The sequence below is a fragment of the Chroicocephalus ridibundus genome, chromosome 3 (assembly GCF_963924245.1).
Source record: "Chroicocephalus ridibundus chromosome 3, bChrRid1.1, whole genome shotgun sequence".
Lineage (NCBI taxonomy): Eukaryota > Metazoa > Chordata > Aves > Charadriiformes > Laridae > Chroicocephalus > Chroicocephalus ridibundus.
The window spans coordinates 80,900,379-80,923,320 of NC_086286.1; the positions used below are offsets into that span (position 1 = coordinate 80,900,379).

At 42.9% G+C, this 22,942-nt stretch overlaps 1 protein-coding gene across 2 annotated transcripts in view; it reads left to right on the forward strand.

The window, feature by feature from the left end:
* The first annotated feature begins 1,523 nt into the window (after positions 1–1,523).
* The window catches only part of BVES (blood vessel epicardial substance), a 33,948-nt gene continuing 12,529 nt past the window's right edge, over positions 1,524–22,942 (forward strand). Inside the window, exons 1-6 of one of the 2 annotated variants that reach the window (XM_063329867.1) lie at positions 1,545–1,677; positions 6,004–6,123; positions 7,266–7,499; positions 9,705–9,829; positions 20,917–21,104; positions 22,063–22,171. In XM_063329867.1, the coding sequence (XP_063185937.1) occupies positions 7,277–7,499; positions 9,705–9,829; positions 20,917–21,104; positions 22,063–22,171 (645 nt within the window). In that variant the 5' untranslated portion in view covers positions 1,545–1,677; positions 6,004–6,123; positions 7,266–7,276. Of the gene's footprint in view, positions 1,678–6,003; positions 6,124–7,265; positions 7,500–9,704; positions 9,830–20,916; positions 21,105–22,062; positions 22,172–22,942 lie in introns of both variants that reach the window. The other variant, XM_063329868.1, reaches the window with a different exon arrangement.

Here is a 22,942-nt window from a genome sequence, read left to right on the forward strand (position 1 = left end):
CTAATTTTAACCACCCAAAAGCGAGGCGCATTGCCTGAGCTCTGGGTTCACTCTGCAGTGAATGGAGGCATCTCCGTGGGGTGATTCACCCCATGTTTTAGATCACAGAATCATAGAATTGTTACAGTTGGAAGAAGCCTTTAAGATCATCAAGTCCACTGCCAAGGTACCATTGAACCATGTCCCTCAGCACCACATCTACACACCTTTGAAATACCTCCAGGGATGGCGACTCAACCACTTCCCTGGGCAGCCTGTTCCAATGTTTGACACCACTTTCAGTGAAGAAGTTTTTCCTCATATCCAGTCTAAACCTCCCCTGGCGCAACTTAAGGCCATTTCCTCTTGTCATAGAAGCATAGAATGGTTCAGGTTAGAAGGGACCTGAAAGATCATCTAGTTCTCCCCTTATCTACCAATGCTGTGGCAACATCATAGAAGGCCACCAAATTTGTCAGGCATGACTTGGCTTTAGTGAAGCCATGTTGGCTGTCACCCATAACCTCCTTATTTTCCATGTGCTTTAGCAGAGATTCCCGGATGATCTGCTCCCTGCTCCATGATCTTGCCAGGCACAGAGGTGAGACTGACTGGCCTGTAGTTCCCTGGGTCTTCCTTTTTCCCCTTTTTGAAAATGGGGGTTTTATTTCCCCTTTTCCAATCAGTGGGAACTTCACCAGACTGCCACGACTTTTCAAATATAATGCAAAGCACCTTGGCAACTTCATCTGCCAGTTCCCTCAGGACTCGTGGATGGATTTTATCAGGTCCCATGGACTTATGTACCTTCAGGTTCCTCAGATAGTCCTGGACCTGATCTTCTCCTGCAGTGGGTGGTTCTTCATTCTCATAGCTCCTGCCTTTGCACCCTGCAGCTTGGGTGGTGAGGTTGGAGCCCTTACCGGTGAAGACCGAGGTGAAAAAGTCATTCAGTGCCTTAGCCTTCCCCATATCCTTGGTGACCAGGTCTCCTGTCTCCTTCTGGAGAGGGCCCACATCTTCCTTAGTCTTGCCTTTATCCCTGATGTACTTATAGAAGTTTTTCTTGTTATCCTTGATGTCCCTAGACAGATTTAATTCTATCTGACCTTTAGCTTGCCTGATCTGGTTCCTATCGCCTGTTACTTGGGAGAAGAGACTGACCCCCACCCCTCTACAACCTCCTTTCAGGCAGCTGTAGAGAGCGATAAGGTCTCCCCTCAGCCTCCTCTTCTCCAGGCTGAACCACCCCAGCTCCCTCAGCCGCTCCCCCATAAGACTTGTTCTCCGACCCCTTAGGTGCCTGAGCTGGGCACTGCTCCGTGCTCGCAGGCTCCAAACCGGGAGGTGACGCCTGCAGTCGAACCGGGAGAACCGGGCCGGCCGCCGAACCGCGGGACGCTCCCCCCGCCCCGCAGCGCCCCCTGGCGGCCGCGCCTGGCCCCGCACCGCCCGCAGCCCCCCGGGGCGGGCGGGAGGCGCCTGCGCGCTGCGGCCGCTCGGTGCCGGCCCCGCAGCTGGCGCCGCCCGCAGCCTCCCGCCGGCTTCTGCCTATTTTAGTCACGGCGGCGGCGGAGGGGGGGGACGCGGTGCCGGCCGGAGGCGAGGTGCGGCAGCCTGAGCCCGTCCCCGTCCCGTCCGGGCGCGGCGGCGGCGTCCCCCGAGCGGCCGGGAAACTTTTCCGGGGTCGCGGGGCAGGTAAGGGGCGCTCCTGGCACCGGCCCTGCGGCGGGGAGGCTGGGGGGCGTAAGCCGCCGGAGGGGCTTTGTACCGCGGTGGCAGCAGGGGGGCTGGCTGCGGGCGGCAGCGTCCTCCGGTCCCTCTGCCCCCACGGGTGGGCGCCGGGCTCCGTGCGGGACCTGCCGTGCCGCCGGCGACCCGGGTGGAGGCGGGGGACGGACACGAACCCCCTGCCCCGGTGTCCGCGTTCCCCGTTCGGGCACTCCGGGGCTCGCCAGGTCCCGGTGCCCGGGCGCGGTGCTGCCCGCTCCGGTCACCGCCCCGACGGGCGCCCCGGGAACGGGGGGCTCCGCCGGTGCCCTTCCTGCGGGCGGCACCGCCTTGGGAAGGGCTTCTCGGGGAGCGGGGGGAAAGGGACGGGTTGCTTGATCTTTATTTATTTTTTTTTTTCCATTTACAATTTTTTTGAATAAAGGCTGGTTTTGGTACTGGCGCGCCGCGGGGGCGCGGGCGGAGCGCGGGGCTGGGGGGCGAGTGAAGCGCTGTGGCCGCGTCCCTCGGCGCGGGCTTTCCGCGCATCCCCGCGCAGGGCGAGCCCGAGCGCAGTTAGCCAACTTCCACGGCCGTCCTACCGCTGCGCATTGAGCGCACCTACCAGCGTTCCTCACCGTACGGGTGTTTTTCTTCGCCGCGCAGAACGAAAATGTTGTTAAATTTTTCTCTAGGAATAAAAGCGTAGAGGGAGAGCAGCAAATGTCTATAGCTAATGACGCGTTTAGTGGAAACGAACTTGCCCCAAGGAGCATATTGAAATACATCTTTTCTTATACCACTTTCCCATTCGCTCCTACTTCATTATGAAAAGGAAATTGGTAACTTAAACTGTAATTAACTTAATTATGCCAGCACTAATAGTTTGTCTTCAGCTCACAAAGGCAAAGGAATTGATTGTCTAAATTCTCTGTGCAGCTTTTGTGCTATGAGGCCATAGAAAAGTAGTTAAAGTTCTGCAGATGTGATTATTTATTTTTTTTAAAAAAAAAAGCTTGTTTGGTTCTTCTCATTATTTTTTTCTTTAGACTCACCAAATCCATCTACATAAATGATGGACTGTAAGTTTGCAATCACTGTAAATTTATACAAACGTATTCAAGCAAAGCTTTAAGAAGCTCACTTGAATAATGTTGAACGGTAAAGCTGTGGGATATGAATAATCTCAAAGTGGATGACAGCGTGAGTGGGACACTGTGCACTGTCCCCTGTCAGCTTGGCTGACCCGTTCTCCTGCTAGAACCAACTGTTATAAACTTTTCTGCTACATCTCTCTTCTGTGAATGTTGTGTAGGTATCCATAAAACCCCTGGTTTTTTTAAAGGCATCTTTGTGCCTGAAGATTTAGGGACTAAATACTTGTCGGAATGGCTGTCAGAAGTTTGGCCTCTTGTATAAGGATGTCCTGAGCATAGAAAAACAGAATAAGCTCAACTCATTTGCATTCTGAGAATTTGTATTTTCAGACCTAAAACCATAATCTGTTACCTTAACTCTATATCAAATTCATGCACACAAAAAAAAAATTAATAGGCTTTATTGTTAACTATACTAATTTCTATTAGATTTAATGTTAAAGTATCACTGAGTGGAGTGTTGGGTGTTTTTTTGTGGTTTGGACAACAGATTGGCTTGAGTATTCAATCAGCTACATTTTCAAACTCTTAGTTTGGTAAATCTAAAACCATATGAAGGAAAAATTACTCTACTGGATATTAAAAATATTCTTTTAATTATTTGTCTTATGCTCCATAAGGCGTACATTTCAGTTGACACTGTTTCTCCATTTTTTTCAAAATTATTTGACCATATTGGTTGCATTTTTAGCTTCTGATATTAATTCATGTTTTCATGTATTGAAGACTTAAGCATAAGACTTTGAAATTATGCTGTATTAATCCTTAGCACACGTAACCCTAAAATGAAGTCTTAAAGGCTTGATTCTGTATTTCCAAAATTAATTTTTGGCTCTTTGAGGTAGCAGAGGGTCGGAAATGACAATTGGTCGTTCATCTGTTGAACAGGAGATTTTTTGCTAATTCTTCAATGTTATTTGACAACAGTGGACGTTAGGAGTGAAGAACTGGATCTAAAAGTTATGGAGTTACTATTTTGAATATTTGTCTTTCTGGTATTACCTATGGACAAGCATTTTAGGTGGGAGTCTGTAACTCTGCCCGCCTGCCTTTTTTTGTTGGTTCTCAAACGGGCTCCCTAGTTGCAATTCATGGGCAGCTCTCCTTCAGAGCTGGTGTCGTAGTCTGTCCTTGTGTCACTTTGCAGATAGCATCAATCTATTTCTGCCAGCTTTAAAATACCATCTTGACAGAGAAGTTCTGCAGCTTTCTGCTGTTTTCCAGTACGTTAACTGTGCTGCAATGGTTTTTTGTGAGTAGTAAGTTAAGCTCAAATGTATTCATACAAAGAGTTCAAGGTATTAAAGAAAAAGCTTATAAAAAATGGACGTGGCTAGATTTAGGTTCCTAGCTTCTAATTTAGGCAACTAAGTAGGTGGTCCAGACTTTCAAAAGCATTAAACATCCTGTTGTTTCAGCTGTGGACACTTTATTGTCAAAGGCTTTAAAGGACTTGGTCAACACTTGTTGGAGAAACATCTTCCTGTTATGACAGTTTATGGCTGGTGGGTTGTGGCATCAATATCTGCAGCTAACGAGGGGAGCCGTGTTTTAGAATAGAATCGCGTAGGTTGGAAGGGACCTTTAAGATCGTTGAGTCCAACCATTAACCTGCCACTGTTTTGGCTGGGTTGCGAGGATAATGAGATAGTCATGTGCTTTGTAGTTGACTGGGCTCGTTGGGTTTCCAGTCTTCAAATGCGTGATGCTTTGCAGCCAAGTCTTAAAGTGAAGTAGCCTCTACTCTCCCAATGATATAGTACAGAATTTTGCTATTAAAAAAAAAAAAAGGCATCTGGAAAGCTTGGTGGATTTGTAATCAGATGCAGCTGAAGCTACTTCTTGCAACCTATTTTGGTCTGGAGATGAGTTGATGGACTTACGGCTTGTTCTGCATAGGTATGTGAGTTTGGTTGTCTTGTTCCGTTACCACAGGATGGCGTTAAGCGGTGCATTTACTGGCAGATGGCCAGGCAGGGAAAGACTGAATGTATGTGGAAACTCAACTGATGACTTCTTGCAAGGGATCTGGAGACCCTGCTCCTCCAGCGTAAGGAGTTTGTATTGTTTGAAAACAAGAGGAGCACGATCATGAGACATGTGCAAGATGAGCACAAACGCAGTTACGCAGAGTTAGCAATTATCCGCTGTTTATGAGCGCATTAAAATGCCAGTCCTGCAGCCATGTATGGGCTCGTGCTTTGGCTCTGCGTGCGAGCGGCTTTGTCAGGACAGTGAAACTGCTCACGAGGCTCTTGTCCCTAAATCCATGCGGAAGAGCTGAAGGAAAATAGGAGGGTGTTTCGATGGTGCCTGTATGATACCCGGACCGTGAATTTGTTTGGACACCGTGATTATTGGTAACAATTTAGTGTTTCTTTGGCATAAACAGATTCTACACATTTTAGTTAATCTTTGCGAATAACCAACACAGGAATGAAAAGAGGAAAGTGAGCTTTTATGAAATAAATGAATTATGTATTTTGGTAAGAATTAGATTTTTTTAAAAAAAAAATTTTTATTGAAAATCATTTCTATCCAGAGATTGTGTACACAGTATTCATGCTGGTGTTCGATCCTGCAAGACGCCTCTGTGTGTTCTGTAGCGTGCCTTGGCTGTGACAGGCTCTAAGCATCGGAGAGCAACTATCAGAAGGTTGAGGTTTTCTTTCTGATTTCTTTCTTCCCACTGCTTTAAATAGGGATTGAAAAGACTGATTAATTTCAGAAGTCGTCCAGCTTGCTTATGCCTTGTGCACGAGTCGATTGGGGAGGGGAAATGAAAAAAAGAATGCGTGAAAATGAAGCAACTCAAAATTACTTCGCGGCGCTTTCAAGTAACAGAGAAACGCTGAGCGTGTTCCAGTCTGCAGGAAATATTGAGTGTCTTAACTGTGACTAGAAAAATCTGCCGAGCAGATGAATTACATGACGGTTAGTAAGCACACACGCACGGCAGGGACATGCAGTGTCTCTACAGAATTTACTTGAATGCAAATCCCACCGCGTTGCGTGTTATGGAGGCTGTTTGCTCAGGGATAGGGGTGTGCGTTTCGTTAACGCGACTCCGGCAGAGCTCCGTAGGATCCCTACTGCTGCGGCAGTGGGGGACCATACGTGCCTCGCTGGAAGCAGAGTTCTCCCGTGTTTCTGACAGCCCGTCTAGGAACAGTCGTGTGCCTCCAGATGGGAACTGCTGTGGGCTGAGGAGACCTTCTGGAGTGCTTGTAACGCTGACTGCAGCTCCCTAGAGAGACCAGCCCTTAAGATTTTAAAGGTAGTGTCTTGAAATCTAGTTTCTCTCTGTAGTTTGTTTTTCACAGGAATTTTTTACTTTGCATTGGGAATATATTTGCCCATGGACATTTTCTTTTTTTTTTTTTCTTTTAATTGATGTGAAAGGAAAATATGCTGGACTTATTATTATGACAACAAAACACCCCTATGTATATTTAGATTAGAAATCAGCTTTCTTCACTGTCCTGTTTTCTCCATGAGTTCCAGAGACAACCAAAGGTCTTGCAAGCTTGCTCATCACTAGGTAGACCAAGTGATTTCGCTGAAAGACTGGCAACCTTGTCATAACTCAGCAGCTTGGGCATCTCCCTTTCTGCTTTGGTAGCATCTGATCAACTAGGAGAAACAGTAGTTTTTATTTACTGGTCTCAAAAGTGGTTTGGGGTTTAGGGTTTTTTTTTTTTGCCTATTCTGGTTAATGTGTGCAAGATGGTACGTGGCTTAGGAGACCTCCAAATGATCCTGAAAATTCTGTAAGAAAGCCAGAAGTTGAGGCTGTCTCTGGTTTTGATTTTTGTATGGTTTGTTGGCTGCTTTTTTTTTTTTTAACCAACCAAGCAGCACATAGTCCTTCTTTGAGACCTTCTATTCCTTATTTAGAACAGCAGCTTTGCATGCCATAAAGGAGACACAAACTACACAAGCCTTTTCCTTTTTTTTTTTTTGTTTTTTTCCTTTCAATTCTCAGCTAGGTTGTTAAGTTCTCTTAAATATTTACTGTGCCTAAGATCGCGGACCCATTCAATAAATGCCAGACCGAAACATGATTTTTATTTGTGTAGGCCTAGGAAGAATACACAGGATGTTGTACTGAGCAATGACAGTCATAGTAGCTAGTGTTCAAGCAGTGTTGTTTATGTGTGTATGTCCAAATTTTGAAATGTACCATTCTTCAAGCATAGCGCTTCGGTGAAAAAGATAGTAAAGCATTACTGAAATATAGATCTAGCTTAACCTTTTAAACCATTTGTAGATTTCATTTTTTTTTTTTTCCCCCATGAATGATAATGGGAAATATATCCTGGGAAGAGAGAAAATAAACCCGAATCCATGCGTGTGTCTAATATATTTCAGTTTAATGCACAGTGATTTTTATTTTTTCCCCTCTGTCTCTCATTGCAGGAATCTCCAAGATGAATACTACAGCAATGAGCCTGCTCACTGTTACTCCACTAGGTTTTATTCCAGACGTAAAAAATGCCACCCTTGTGCCTTTCAATGAGACTGCATGTGAAAACTGGAAAGAGATTCATCATCTTGTTTTCCACATGGCAAACATTTGCTTTGCAGTTGGACTGGTTATTCCAACTACTCTGAATCTTCATATGATTCTTCTGCGAGCCCTGCTCACCATAGGTAGGAGAATTATTCTGGAGAGATTTGTGACCTTCGTGTGACAGAAATAGTGGTTTGTGACCATTACAGAGCTTTTCTCCTGATCCTTTCAGCTTACGGTGAAATTCCAGCATGTATTCACGGTCATTGAACTCTGCTGAAGGTGTTTTTGGTGTAAGTGGCGTTCTGTTCTGCTCCTGGCAGACCTTTTCTAGAAAGGTTATATGTCTCTAAGCTGTTAAAACTTCCCAGAAATACAACTTTATCTTCAAACCTGGGTAGGTGTTGTCTAGAAAACAAGTGAACCCCCTTTACTTCAGACATGACTGGCTGCTTCAAATTCATTACATTCCAAATCATAGTCAAGTCTATGGATCTTTGAGACCTCCATTTTAGGTTTCAAGTATGGACATTGACTGGTATCTCTGCAATAGGTAAGGTTTTCCTTGAGAAACTTGATGTTCCTCCATGTGTTCTTTAAATGTGGGTTCAAACAGATGGCATTTGTGGATCACTAGCCTTGTTTTCATGGCCGATTTAGAAGCGCACGCTTTCAATATGGAGTGCAGTCTGTGTTCCCCTGAAATCAGCTGCATTTCCTCCACCACTGTAGGCATCTTGTGACACCAAAATTTGATTTCAGAGGAAAACCGAAGTTGGGCATGCTTGAGACTAAGCAAGCGTGGTTTTGTTTGTAATACTCTTGCAGTCCCACAGCTGTTTCAAAGGCCCTGTACTTCGTGTGGGACAAGACCTTTGTGATCAAAGGAGGAGTAGTGAGTTATTGCAGTACAAAAAAAGATAAACCTAGGTGTATCGCAACACAGAGCATGCTTAAGTGCTTTTAAGTGAGAAGGCTTATTTGTATAATAGTGTGGGTCAATTTTATGATAGAACTCCTGTGGTTGAATTTACAATGATCTTGCCTTTTCTTTTTTATAGCTATTATACTATAACTTATTCAAACAGACTGCACTGGTGACCAAGTTTCTGAGCATTGTAAGCCCTTTTGTCTGTGTAGTTCTCGTTTTAAAAGTGATGGGAGCCCTGCACTTGCTGAGCTTGCCGCTTTGGTCTGCAGGTCTAATTGCAGTTTGAAGAGATAAGGAATCTGTTTTGCAAGCCGAGATGGCAACTGGAAGCAAACTTATTCTGTGGGCAGCAGAAGTAATGAAGTCTGGTTCCTAGGGATCGGTCCCCTTTGCTTTGGTGACACTGCTCTGTGATATCACTCCCCTTCAGTAGTTCCAGACCTCGTGTCCTCCCATCCCTTGTAGTCTTATTAACCAGCTGATCAAGTGTCATGTTGATTTTTCTGATCCATACATATCTGCCGTCTTACCAATCAGGAACCCAGACAGAATAGGCAATACTGAGTTCATGAATTTGGCATTGTCTTTGGGGGGGAAAGGGATGCTAATTTGGCACCTTCTCCTTTTTGTCTTTACATAAAACCTAGGGGAAAATGTATCTGACCTCTACAGCTACCTCTATCAGATGGTAGGCTCACAGTTATCTGGGAGAGACTCACTGATGCGTAATCTATCATTTGATAAGTATTGTCTTTGTAGGCTAAAAATAGTATCCTTAATCATACAGAATGAATAATGACAATTGCTTTAAAGATAAAGCAACTAAAAAAAAAAAAAGTGAGCATTTGAAATTTTCTCTTTGATGTCATAAAAGAGAATTCAAGTTCCTGCTGTGACCATGTCAAAATGCAGCAGTGATGCTTCTTTTAAATTTTCAAAAATATCTGTGTATTACTTTAGGAGTTTGTTTTTTTTTTTTTAGGCTCTTCTTGATCTAATAATGCAATACTAGTAATAAAGTTTTGTGAACGACTTTATTTACTTTTTTAAATACTTAAGATATGATCTTCCCCTGTCCCATTTCTACTTCATTTTAGTAACAGACCGTGATGGGTTGCACCTTTCTTCTTTCCCCAGTCCTGGTCTGAATTATTGTCAATCCGGTATCGCGGTCCCATGCAATAGGAGTGCAGTTTGCGGTCAGCCTGCCCGCGGTGCCTGTCTGTAGCGTTGTCGGGATTAGCTCTGCTACCAGTGCACGCCTGGATCCACAGAGCCTAACTATGGTAAAGCTTGTAGAATATATTGCTTTTCAGTGTAATTACACCCGGTGGACACATTCTTGATGACTTTGTACGAATGTGTTTATTGTTCAGTGAAATTTAACTTCCTTTTTTTTTTTTAATTTTTACAGGGTGTGCATTGTTCATCATTTGGGCTACGCTCTACCGTTGTGCCTTGGACATACTGATCTGGAATTCTGTGTTTTTGGTTGTCAACCTTTTACATTTCATATACCTAGTGTATAAGAGAAGACCGGTATGTATAACAGCTAAATTGCACGAGCAGTCTAGTAAGGTGCAAGAAAAAGGAAGTTTTGCCCACGTTTACTGGACAAACCAATGAATTATACAGCAGTTCTTGAATTAGACAGGAGTTCTTTTGGGTGAAGTCAATTAGGTACTTCAGGAGGATCCAGATCAGAAATATGATCTGATGCAGTACATAATTATTTCCCTGAAATCCTTATTCTTGAAGAATGATTTGACTTTAGAAGTTACTGTTGGCTGGTTTTGGTGGTAAGGAAGGGGTTACATAGTTTCTTTGCAGAGAGACAAGAAAGGATAGTTTGGGGTTTGTGTGTGTTTCTTTTTTCCTTTTTTCTGTCACTTTCCCCATTCTCCCACGCATGCATACAGACCTCCTGAAATAAAATCCTATTAAGATACTTAAAATTGAACATTCCAGCCAGTAATTTTTTAAATTAGGATTTTGGGAGGGATTAAACTTTCCTGCCTCACTCTTAAGTCTTGAACATCCTCTGTGGCGGTGAAGGAAACGTATAAATTACAAGTGCCCTAGTAGACTGTTACTTCAGCGTAGAACCAAATGCTGATGCCCGTTTATAAGTGACCATCACACTCTTTGCTTTGCTGACAAGTGCTTTAGCCCATATGTTTTGTACTGCCACATTCCTTTTAAATGCAAATGAAAGGTGAGATGCTACCACCCTCTTTGAACATCTCTGGGACCTGGAGATAAGCAGCAAAATTAAGTAAGGTGTGGGAAGAGCAGTATTAAGTGAGGTGATCCTTCCTTTTATCCAGTTTAGGGCATTCATTGAGTTTTGAGGGTCACGTCTGGGAATTTGGCAACTCCTTTTGATGCCTTCAGAAGGATGTATTGGGATAACTTTCTTCAAATACACTGTAAGAATGCGTTTGAAAAGTGTACCAAAAATACAGGATTCTCTGCCCTGCCTTCACCTAAGCATATATCCAGTAGGAAATCAATTTATTTTGTTAGTATTATTCATCGAGAATTATATTTGGTTTCTGCAAAATTATTAGCAACCTGGCCTTCTGTTGGTATATGCGCATCAAAACTTGATAATCTTTAATATAATAGTTGCTATTATGTGCCAGTCAAATATTAATGAAGTGCAAAGTGTTCAAAATGTTAATATTACATTCTGTTGCTTTGAAAAAATCTAAGGCAGATAGGTTTATAATGTGAAGATTGCAGGAATATATGGCGTTACATTATCAGCAGAATAATTTTGCCTTTGCCCCAGATCAGACACATTCTGGAATTGTATAACAGCTGGTACAAAAAAATTAAAAAAAAAAACACAAAACAAGCCCAAAACCAACTAGCTGGAAATAAGGTCTTCACCAAGTCTATGCAGCCTGTGCAAGAAGGCAGGTAGGAATTTAGCGACCTTCTCCTTTCTTGGCAAGGCAGCATAGTGCTTGACCTCTGTCTTTCCTCAAGGATAGCTTAAAACTAGTTAGACTGATGTAGGCGCTTATAGATGTGTAATAAATATTTCTAGCCATTTAAATTAGGCTCAGAGAGTAATCTTCCCAGTTAAAGGGTAAGTTTCTCCTTGGTTTGTATTGCTAATGCTATTATTTTGGACTATTCAATCCACTTATGTGTCATCATCAAGACACAGCAGCATGGTGAAACCGCACCGTATTTCTGCTACTCGGCCATGGCTGTGCTGCCCAGTGCACCACACAAGATAACAGTGGTGATAATGTGGAGCCAATGAAGCCAGACTCTACAGAGGGACCTGGACAGGCTGGATCGATGGGCCAAGGCCAAGTGCATGAGGTTTAATAAGGCCAAGGGCTGGATCCTGCATTTCGGTCACAACAACTCCAAGCAACGCTACAGGCTTGGGGAAGAGTGGCTGGAAAGCTGCCCAGCAGAAAAGGACCTGGGGGTGCTGCTGGACGGCCAGCTTAACATGAGCCAGCAGTGTGCCCAGGTGGCCAAGAAGGCCAACAGCATTCTGGCTTGTATGAGGAATAGCGTGGCCAGCAGGAGCAGGGAAGTGATCATGCCTCTGTACTCAGTACTGGTGAGGCCTCACCTCAAATACTGTGTTCAGTTCTGGGCCCCTCTGTACAAGAGGGACATTGAGGTGCTAGAGCGTGTCCAGAGGAGAGCAGCCAGGCTGGTGAGGGGTCTGGAGACCAAGTCATATGAGGAGAGGCTGAGGGAGCTGGGCATGTTTAGCTTGGAGAAGAGGAGGCTGAGGGGAGACCTCATTGCCCTCTACAACTGCCTGAAAGGAGGTTGGAGAGAGGTGGGTGTTGGCCTCTTCTCCCAGGCGAATAATGACAAGACCAGAGGAAACGGTCTGAAGCTGCGGCAGGGGATGTTTAGATTAGATATTAGGAGGAATTACTTTACTGAAAGAGTGGTCAGGCACTGGAACAGCCTGCCCAGGGAGGTGGTTGAGTCACCATCCCTAGAGGTGTTTAAGAAACGTCTAGATGTGGCACTTCAGGGCGTGCTCTGAAGGGCAGAGGTGGTAGGGGTTTTGTGTGTGTGTATGGTTGGACTCGATCTCAAAGGTCCTTTCCAACCATGAAGATTCTATGATTCTATGTTTGTGTCTGCAGTTAGATATCCCATGCAGGTACACTGGCCTTCAGTATAGGTTGAGCTCATATTGCATTCTTTTCCGTCAATGAGGCCACCAAATTAGCATGTTCTGCTTCCATTCAACCCACCTACCGACTTAGCTTTTTAATATCATCTTGATATTGTCCTTCGTGAAATAGGACAGGGATTGGCTAACACAGTCAGAAATCGTTGCAAAAGGCAGGAGTGCCCAGCTGATATAAACTCATTTCCCTAGAAAACCAAGCCTCAAGACTTATCTGTATTTTTAAAAGTGAATTGTGGCATGTGTCCTTAGAACATGGATAATGGTCCTTGAGTTCATACCTATCCAACCCTTTCCAAAAATCTAAATAAAAGGTTATTGGAGAGTAAAGGAGCATCTTGGGAGGAGGACACAGTTTTGTGCTTGAGTGTGTGTGCGTGGGGAAAATATTGCCTTAAAAATGTGTAAATCAATACTGAATCGAGAAAGAAAAACATTTTCTTCTGTGATTACAGTTGTATACTAAAAGCCATGTTAGCATAGGCTGGGGGTTTTTTTTGTGCATTATAATATAGACTTCATCCTATTGAAGTGCCGGCTATTTTCACTAAATCCTCTAGTAAATTTGTTAGCAGAATTATTTGTAGGAGTTAAGATAAGTGATAGAAGTGGATGAAGTACTCTATAGGTGGGTTTAAAAAGAAGGAATTAATTAAGGATGTGAAACTTGGCTGATAAACTCTCAGTTGCCAAAGTTGGTAGAAAATTGCCTTTAAGAGAGGAAGGACTGGAGGACCTGCCTTTAACTTTGCTCTCCATTTCTGTAGCTCTTCCCCACTGGCTTTGCAACCACAGCAGAAGAGAGATGCTCGGCGCTTAAATACACTGTGCACCAAACACGGGGTGCAAAACCACAGCTGTTCTTGTATAGAATAAACTAGAATGCTAGGCAGAGAACATTAGAGGAAATGTAGGAGAATAGGCTTTGGTGGACATCTTCTAAAACACTGTGGAAGTTAAGGATTTCAACTTAAGTAGAGCCAGAGCAAGCTGTCAAAGGAAGAAGAATTTAAAGGAAATTAAAGAGATGGGAGAAAGGCTAGAATCTTTACCAGCATGGCTAAAAAAAACCTGCAGAACAAACTCTGATGGGCAACCACAGTATATAAAAAGAGGCTAAAGGTTAAATTGCATCTGTCTACAATGAGTTGAAAAATTGAGTATATCTATGTACATGTGTTAACGAAGGAAGGGTTCTACCTACAGCAGTGTTCCTCCAGTGTGGAGCACAGATTCATCCAAAGGTTACCATCTGCTGGGCTACGTGATCTTTAAGACTTAAACCATAGCCAAGAATTAGTTCTGATATGCAAAGAAACAGCACTACATGGCTGGTCTATTAAGACTTAAAATAATTTTAGAATTTTTCTTTCCATTAAGTTTAAGAAATTACAGTACTTGTGAACATTACATGACAAATATTATACTGTTTTAAATGGTGTAAAATATAATATTTTGAGTAATTATTTTTAAATCAGGGGGTTTTGGTGGTTTTTTTGGTTTTTTGTTCTGGTTTTTTTTTTTTTTAGAAACACCCCCCTACACACCTTAACACTAACTCCTTTTTTAGGTTTAGTTCTCAGCTCACTGTCCAACAATAAGATGACACAGAAAGATTTTTTTTTTTACTTTTTTTTTTCTCAGAAAGACTTGAAAGGAAACTTAGTGTAAGATAAGTCTTAACTTTTTACCTTTAAAACTTTTATTCAAGGCCCATAATTTGGGCAGAATTTCTAACAGTGAATAATAGTTGAGTTGCATAACAGCTTTGGGTGGGACAGGATGAGAAACACTGTGAATAGAAGACCATCCAGGTTTAGGTAAGTCCTGCATAAAGAAGTTTAGTATCTGGGTCTTATTAGAGCCTAACTAAATACTTCCCATGTCCTGGCAAGAATACCAAATGGTTCTTTGCACCCATCTTGATCCATGGTGTGGAATCTGTTCAGGCAGCCACGTTCCTACTTCTGTGGCTCTTGAGTGAAACCAGAGCAGAGCAGGACTTCTGAGGGGGCTTGTGCTCCAGCCACTGACATCCAAGAAATGGTTCAGCCACAGACTCTGCTGCTTGACTTCATAGACACTGAAGGAGCACTTGGACATCAAGATACCTGCTGGGAGGCAACCTAACAGCTCTGGCACTCACCTGAGCGCAGTGCCTGCCACACTCTGTGCTCGTGCATAGCTGTGTCCTTACTTGGAGACATCATCAGGGGACTTCTTCTGGCCGAGGTCCTGGGCTTGTGCTTGAGTCCAGCAATGTTTAGTGTTTGTGCTGGTGTTTTTTGGATATTTTTTTTTTATATACTCTCTAATCTGCTTAGTTCTTTGCATAACTCCCGTTGCTGTATGTGATCGTGGCCTAGGATTTGGGCTTTACTTTAAGGTAATGCAGACACCAAATTACAGTGAATGTAAAACTACTCATAGGTCCTTTCCAACCATGAAGATTCTATGATTTCACCTTTGTCCCTGTATGAATTTCTGGACTGGAGCTTTTTCTCTCTCTGTGGTAAAACAGCATTGTTCCGTAGGGAGTGATAAGGGAAACTTCTCAAACTAAAAATAAAGCATGGGAAAGATCTAATGCAAATTCTGGTTTGGACAGTGAGAGTACTTACAGTTGCCTTAACGAATGACAGATAATAATTAGTTGAAGTCAGCTGCGTTTAAAATAAGTTTTATGAACCTATATGCTAACTCTGTGTATCCCACCATGATCAGAATATGGTCTTCCACCAATTCCACAAACAACAAAAGTGATGTGGTTGAATTGTAAGTTTCACCTTTCTTGTCAGGTCATGTGAAACTTCTCTGGCACCTATGTCATGGATAGTCATTTAATCCTGGCCTTTGTAGATGTGCATGCTTCTCTTTCAAAATAAGTTTTTGTGGGGGTAAAGCTTACAGCGCTTAGTTCAGATCAATGCCCCCCGCTCCATGCTCCAGATCTTGAGCGGAATGAGGGAGCTTGCAGGAATGATCTTCCATGTGAAGACTCCTAGACAGTCCTTCTGGTGAGACTGGAGTTGCTATCAGTAGAGCCATCCTAAGCCAAATGTCAGTTCTGTTGACTCTAAAATGTATGACTACATCTCGACATTCTCTATAATTTTGGATAGAGAACAAAGCAAAATCATGAAACTGCCACCACAGATGCCTTTACTGAATCTCTCTCTCTTTTTTCCCCCCTCATCTTCTGCAATATTGAACTGCTTTCTAAAGACAGAAATGTACAAGAAATAGAAACAGTGAAGCGTAGGAGGAATATCTAATACTTTTTAACTGGGAAATGCTCTACATAGAGAGCGACTGTTTTCTTAAGTTGTCTCAGTCACATCCCGATACTTGTACTGAAATATTAGATTGCTCAGGACGTGGGCGCTCTCAGAAACAAAAGGCCTCGGAGAGGAAGCATGTAATACTTGAGTCTAACAATTAAGAGTATTTTCAAAGAGTATGAATAATTATTTGTGGTCTTTACTTCTGCAGCGGTAGCTTTACCTTATGAAATAGGAATTGGAATCCTCTTGTCTCACTCCATCCATCTCCAAGTTAAGCACCTAGTTTTAGCTGGTTGTCCAGTGTAATTCAACCCAGCCACCCAATATCTGTTTAAGATGCAATAGTGACATCCCTGTCCCCTGGCTAGGGAACAAGCCTACGCAACCATTATAAACTGCCACCTGAGCTTTACATAGTCTTCATTGCCGCTCTCTAGTGGTATGAGGAAAATAAAATAATCACATTGCTTCATGCTGATCTAAGCTGTAACGTAGTGGAGAACTGGAGTCTGGCTTTCAGATTTGTATTCTTACCACTGCGGCTGTGGTCTGTGAACTGTGGGTACTCAGCTCCTCTGAAAACTGGGCTCTAAATACCTACTAAATCACATGAATTTAAACAATAGTTGAAATTATGTGGAATCAGGGTAATATCCCAAACAACATATGAATCTCTTTGTTACAGACTATGATCAGCAAGCTTACTTGAAGTGATGCCTGGCAGTCACGCATGCATTTATATGTGTCTTACACATTCTGTTTATTATGAACTTGAAGGCTGTTTTTAAGTGCTTTTCCTAAAGGAAAGCTAAAGAATGGAGGAAAAAATAAGATCTCAGGAACTAATTTTGAATGAGATTTTCTGTCTGCAACTATTGTATTGCCCATCTCAAAATCAATTTTATTTAGTCATCCTCACAAATGATGTTTTGAAGGAATGGAAGAATAATTACATTTAGTCATATTACAAAATGAATAATTGATAAGTTGAGTTGTTAAATATTTATTTTATTAAATGGAGCATGCAAAAATACCAGCGAGTTTCTTTTCTGACCAGAAGATTATTTCTGTGGGTTTGACTCCTTGGAGCTTTACAGATTTGGCTTTTTTAGTCTGAGTGGAAGCCGAAAGAGTCTAATCGGTGTCTCTCTAGAGTTCTGACTCGGAGCTCTGGCAGTGTCCCAGAGTATTTCAACCACTGCTGAACAAAACATTACACCTACCCGTATGGCTCATTTGGAATATGACCCACAAGCGTGACTGGAGGAGCAGTCAGCTGTGCTTGTGAAGGGTGAATAGGCTGTTATGAGGGAGACCGTACGAAATACACCTACAGTGTCCAACCTGGTCAGTCTTTAAGAAAGTGGTTATGCCTGCTTTCTCTTTTAAGTGTTGTACGTTAGAGGGAGATCCTGAAACCTGAATTATGTGCTAGTTAAGGGATTGCATTAGCAATCCAGGCCCAAATCCTGTCGTCAGGTCCGTATGTGATATTTTGAATTCATGAGTCTGGGGGGAAACTGAGTCATTGAGTCTACTTGTGTGTTCATCTGAGAAAGGAACTTATCTCTTTGAGTTGCAGTTGTCATGTATAGAAGGAGGTGCAAATTAAATTGATATGGCTGTTAAAAATGAGGATTCCTGGAGGCCCAGTGGGCAAAACCAATTGTCATCTAACTTCACAGGTATGTGGCACGTATTTTGAAATCCAACAGTTTAGGGCAATCCCTAACACACTTTCTCTTGGCAGTTTAAATTTAATCTTAGTTTTGTCCATGTAGATGTCCTCTGAGGTGTTAAAGACTGTGACATAAGGAACATAGAGGAAACAAAAAAACCTCAGTTTCATATAAATGTAGTCACTGGTTGAAGATTTAATTAATAATTGATTCAGTGTAACTTGAGGTCAGGTGACATACTGGGCGTATGTAAATCTGTGAGCCCTGATAGTGTGAACCCACGAGTGCCGAGGGAGCTGGTTGATGTCACTGTGGGGACGCTCGTGATAATCTTTGAACAATTGTGTTGACTGGGAGAAGTGCATGAGGACTGGAGGAAAGCCGATTCTTCAAAAAGAAGAATCCAGTGAACTGCAGGCTGGTCAGCTTCACCTCAGTCCCTGACAACGTGATGGAACAACTAATCCTGGAAGCCATTTCCAGGCACTTGAAGGACAAGAAGGTGATTGGGAGCAGTCAGCGTGGATTCAGCAGGGAGTAGTCATGTTTAACCAACCTCATAACATTCTACAGTGAAATAAGTGGCCAGGTAGGTGAGGAGAGAGTGGTGGATGTTGTCTATCTTAACTTCAGTAAGGCTTTTGACAGTGTCCCATGCAATCCTCCTAGAGAAGCTGTTGAAGTATGGGCTGGATGAGGAGACAATAGATTGAAAGGAGGAGAGATTGAAAGAGGAGAAATAGATTGAAAACTGCCTGAATGGCTGGGCTGAGGGTGGTAATCGGGAGTATGAAGTCTAGTAGGAAGTATGTACTGTACACACTGTATTAGTGTGTGTATTAGCAGTGTAACCTAGGGGTCAGTGCTGGGCCCAGTCCTGTTTGATATCTTCATTAATGACTGGATGAATGGGCAGAGTGTACCCTGATGACACAAAACCGGGAGGAGTGGCTGATAGGCCAGAAGGTTGGGCAGCCAACCGGAGGGACCTCAACAGGCTGGAGAAATGGGTTGACAGGAACCTCATGAAGTTCAACAAGAAGTGCAAGTGCTGTACCTGGGGAGGAACAACCCCATGCACCAGCATACGCTGGGGGCTGACCAGCTGGAAAGCATCTTCACAGAAGAGGACCTGAAGGTCCCGATGGACACCAGCTTGAACATGAGCCAGCAATGGGCCCTTGCAGCAAAGAGAGGCAACAGTATCTCAGTGACAGGACCAGAGGGAATGGGCACAAACTGAAACACAGGAGGGTCTGTCTGAACATCAGGAACACTTTTTTAGCGAAAGGGTGAAGGAGCACTGGCACAGGTTGGCCAGAGAGGCTGTGAAATCTCCATCCTTGGAGATATTCAAAAGCCATCTGAACATGGTCCTGGGCATCCTTGCTCTAGGTGACCCTGTTTGATCAAGGGAGTTGAACCAGATGGCCTCCAGAAGTTCCTTCCTACTTCCACCATTCTGTCATTCTATGACTTTATTGTTAATCTTTTCTGAACATTTATATTCTAGCCCTCCTGTTCTTGGTTCTGATGGCATTTCTTGGGCAGAGATGAATTTGTAGAAGGAGGGACACATGTAACAAAATGTTGACAGTGTAATGAAATGGAAAGATCCATTTAAATGTTTTGAGGAGACAATAATTCATGTTTGATTGAAGCTTATGTATGGGCAGATCAAAAAAATCAAACCAACTGAATGCTTTAATACAATTGTGGGTGGTAAATGTACGCAGATACTGTACACAAAGTTGGCAAAAAGTTTGGCTGTGTGTAAGGAAAAGAAGGCTCTCAGGAGCACTCTCACAAGAATTTTTTATATTAAGCCTTTGGAAAAAACTTGCTTTTATTTTTCATGGTTTGAGGCTGCCTGGGTAAAAAGTGAAGCCTGCAGGTTTGGGATATCCTTTCGTTGAGTGTTTGTGGAAATATAAAGGCTGAGAAGTCATAAAATTATAATGGCGAGGTCAGATAAGCAGCCTGATATCTTCCTGCTTAGCAATTTAATAATGAACGGTATGCTATTTCCGTGGGATTAACCCACGGCCTCTGCCCGCCGGATTGTCACTTCCAGAGTGATTCTTATGGCGTTCAGTGGCCCAAATGTGCGATGGATCGCATCAGTGACTGAGGCTGTGTGTGAAATACTCCAAAGAGGGCTCCACGTATCTAAAGACTTTCTGCCTCTGCTCAATTTGTTCTATATTTAAATAAACTTGAAATGTAACAAGGAAACCGTCTCAGTTTTCCAAAAACTTTTCATTATGCTTGGTTTACTGTTTCACACACACAGGTAATTCTACCGAAAGCAGCTCAGGGAGGATTTCTCATGTGGAATACACACATCTTTTAGGGACTAAAGACTAATATTTTCACTCTAAAATGCTCTCCTGGGAAGGGAAGAGGGACAGTTTGAAGACCTCGTGGGCCTCAGACAGCCTGGGGCCTCCCATGGTCATTCTGGATTCACCACCTTCTCCAGCCTCAAGGTGACCAGAAGTTTCTTGATTCCCACTGTTGGCTACCAGCAGCTGAAAAGTGACTCCTGGACTCCCCTACTGTCGCCTTCTCTCCTCCCCTGTTTTTAATATTGAAATACAAAAAAAATATATAGAAAATTGTGTACACTTGGAATTGTCTCATTTGTTGAAGTAGTGATTCCGTTTCTTTTTCTGCCTTTTTTCTTTGTTATTTTTCCTTATTCTCTGTTATATGCATATTTTATCTTTTCATTATCTGATGCTTGTTGTTCTAATTTGTTTTCCTCGCAGCAAACACACAGGCTTTGTTCAGGCTGCCTCTGCTTTCGGGGAGGCTGGGACACTGTCTCATTCCCTGCTGCCTTCATTCAAGAAAGACTGCCAGGCTTGGGATTTCAGCCGGCATCCTTTCCCTCATTGCCGCTGCCTGAGTTTGGGTGGGCTCCTGGATGTGGGCTGTTCAGCTGGCAATGTTGGTTGTTTTTTTTCCCCTCCCTCATAACATGTAGTTTCAATATGATGGGTTTGTTTTTCAGGGCTCGTAGTACTGCTTTTCCAGTACAAGTAAACCAAGAAGCTCAGGAATGAAAGGGGCTCCCAGGAGAGCCTAAGAGATGGCCAGAATGAGGTGTGCATGTGGTATGAAAAATGCAGGCAACCTCTTTTTTTTTTTTTTTCCTGGGTAATTCTGGCCCAAGTCCTATTCGCTGTTACATCAACTGACATCTCCAAAGACTCCGTGTGTCTGATTTAATGTGCCGCTTGGATGGAACAGCAGCCTAAAGCACCAGTGTGCCAGCCTGGCTAATTTTAGACAAGGTTTTGGTCACCCTGTTGTAGACAATGTTTATGGATAGATGTCACGCATTTACCAGTTCTATTCTTGCCTAAACATAACGAAGATGTTCCTCAAATGTAGCAACTAAACCATGCACACGGTCTTACCCTTTTTCAACTAATGCCTCTGTGTTTATTGATGTCTTTTGGTTTTGCATTCTAGATCAAGATAGAGAAGGAGCTTAGCAGCCTCTACAAGAGAATGTTTGAACCTCTCCACGTGCCTCCAGAGCTCTTCCAAAGACTAACTGGACAGTTCTGCAACATTCAGACTTTAAAGACAGGTCAAGCCTATGCTGCGGAAGATAAAACATCAGTTGATGATAGGCTAAGCATCCTGCTGAAGGGGAAGTAGGTTCTGTAAAGCCTGGGGACAGTCTTATGCTTTGTGTGGTGGCTGAATAGATTAGGAAGTTGTTGGGGGTTTTGTTAGTTTTTTTAAGTCTATTGTTTGTACCGCATTATGGTCTACAGCCAAATATTCTATGGCCATAGACTATTTTGTGACACTGTTCTTAAATGGCAACAGTGTCCCTTACTGTGGCAGCATATTATGTCTCCACTTGTGTGTGCAGCTGCGTGGATTTTAGCGGGAGTTATGTTTGCATAATACCGAAGGCAGCGTCTTCCAGAACAAGCAAGAGATTTGCCTGAGTCTTAGATATTTAAGTCATCTTCTCAGTGCGTTCCCAGGTTTTAAGGTTAAAAAATATTGTGCGCAAGGGAAGGGAAAAAAATATCCCTCCAGTAGACTTTAAAAAAACCAGGCCTATTGGAACGGATTCATTGCACGTGTACGTGCAAGCAGAGAGGGGCAGGTGCGCTGCCCCGAGGCTGACAGGACCCAGGTCAGAATGGGTAAAATACATTTCCGTGGCCAGGCTGTAATCTTGAAGCTCTTGCTAAGTTCTGGCCGATACTTTAACCAGTTTCTGTTGATGGCAGGAGTGATGTCGGGTTTCATCGTTTTTCTTTGAAGTCATTAGCTGCTCGTTACTGCAAAGCTAGTTATCTAAAGGAAGCCTGATTCTGGTGGGGCTGTATAGCATAACTCTTCAGAGCTTTTTCATTTGGAATAGCAGCGTTTTGAGGATACGCAACTCGAATTGGCTTCCAGCCTGTTCTGCTTGGAATTGGTGGAGGTTTAGGCAGAAGATAGGGTAGCTCTGGGGCTCAAATTCCGGAAGGCGAACATATTTTTGCCTGTTACCTGCTGCTTTACCATTGTCAATAATCATATCCAAATTTTGGATTAAATGAATCAACCTCCGTGACTTTAAAACGTTGTTTCATACATTTTCATTTTCAGAATGAAGGTGTCTTATCGAGGGCATTTTCTGCATAATATATACCCCTGTGCCTTTATAGATTCTCCTGAATTTCGATCAACACAGATGAACCGGGGTGAGAAATTCCAGGTACACTTCGGTTTAAGTGTCGGTGCATATGAATGAATGAGTTCATAAAAAAAAAAAAAACAAAACAGAGCATAAATTTGATCCACAGTGAACTATTTGGCCTGCATAATTTTGTTAGCTTTCTAGTACTGGTGTTTCATGATGGACCGTATCAAGAATAACTTTTAAAATTAAATGCTGCAAAACAGTATTACGATGGTGTTCACTGAGCAGTGTGGCATTTGGTGTTCTGTTGTCTTCTATTGTTTCCAAGTTTTATTTTGTGTTAAGAGATTATTCAGGACAAATAATTTAAGAGATAGCTTTACTGGAAAAAAAGAGATTATGTGAGCATTCTCATCACTGGGTCAAAAACAGAGAAGGAAAAATAATTATTGTAACATTTGGTGTTACTTAAATGAAAGATTAAAAATTCAGGCACAAGTGGTTTGAAATTGGTGTTTATCTAAATGTATGAATGCTTCTGTCATTTTGAACGTTGTTAAAGCAACATAAGCTGAAAGAGATCACAGTATTGAATAAAAATATTCATACGGGGAACAAAAAGGGTATATATCTCTGGCAGTGTAATTATGCTAGTACATTAAAGGATATCTTATACTCTAGCTTGTGGGGAAAAAAATACTATTAGAGAGGTTTTTTTTTTTACTGTTAGAGAAGTGTTTTTTTTCTGAGAAGCCATATTGCCGACATGGCTATTTTGCGACCTCTTACCTGATGTTCTTTAACTGGGTATGTCTAATAATGACCAGACGGTGTCTGGCTGGGTGC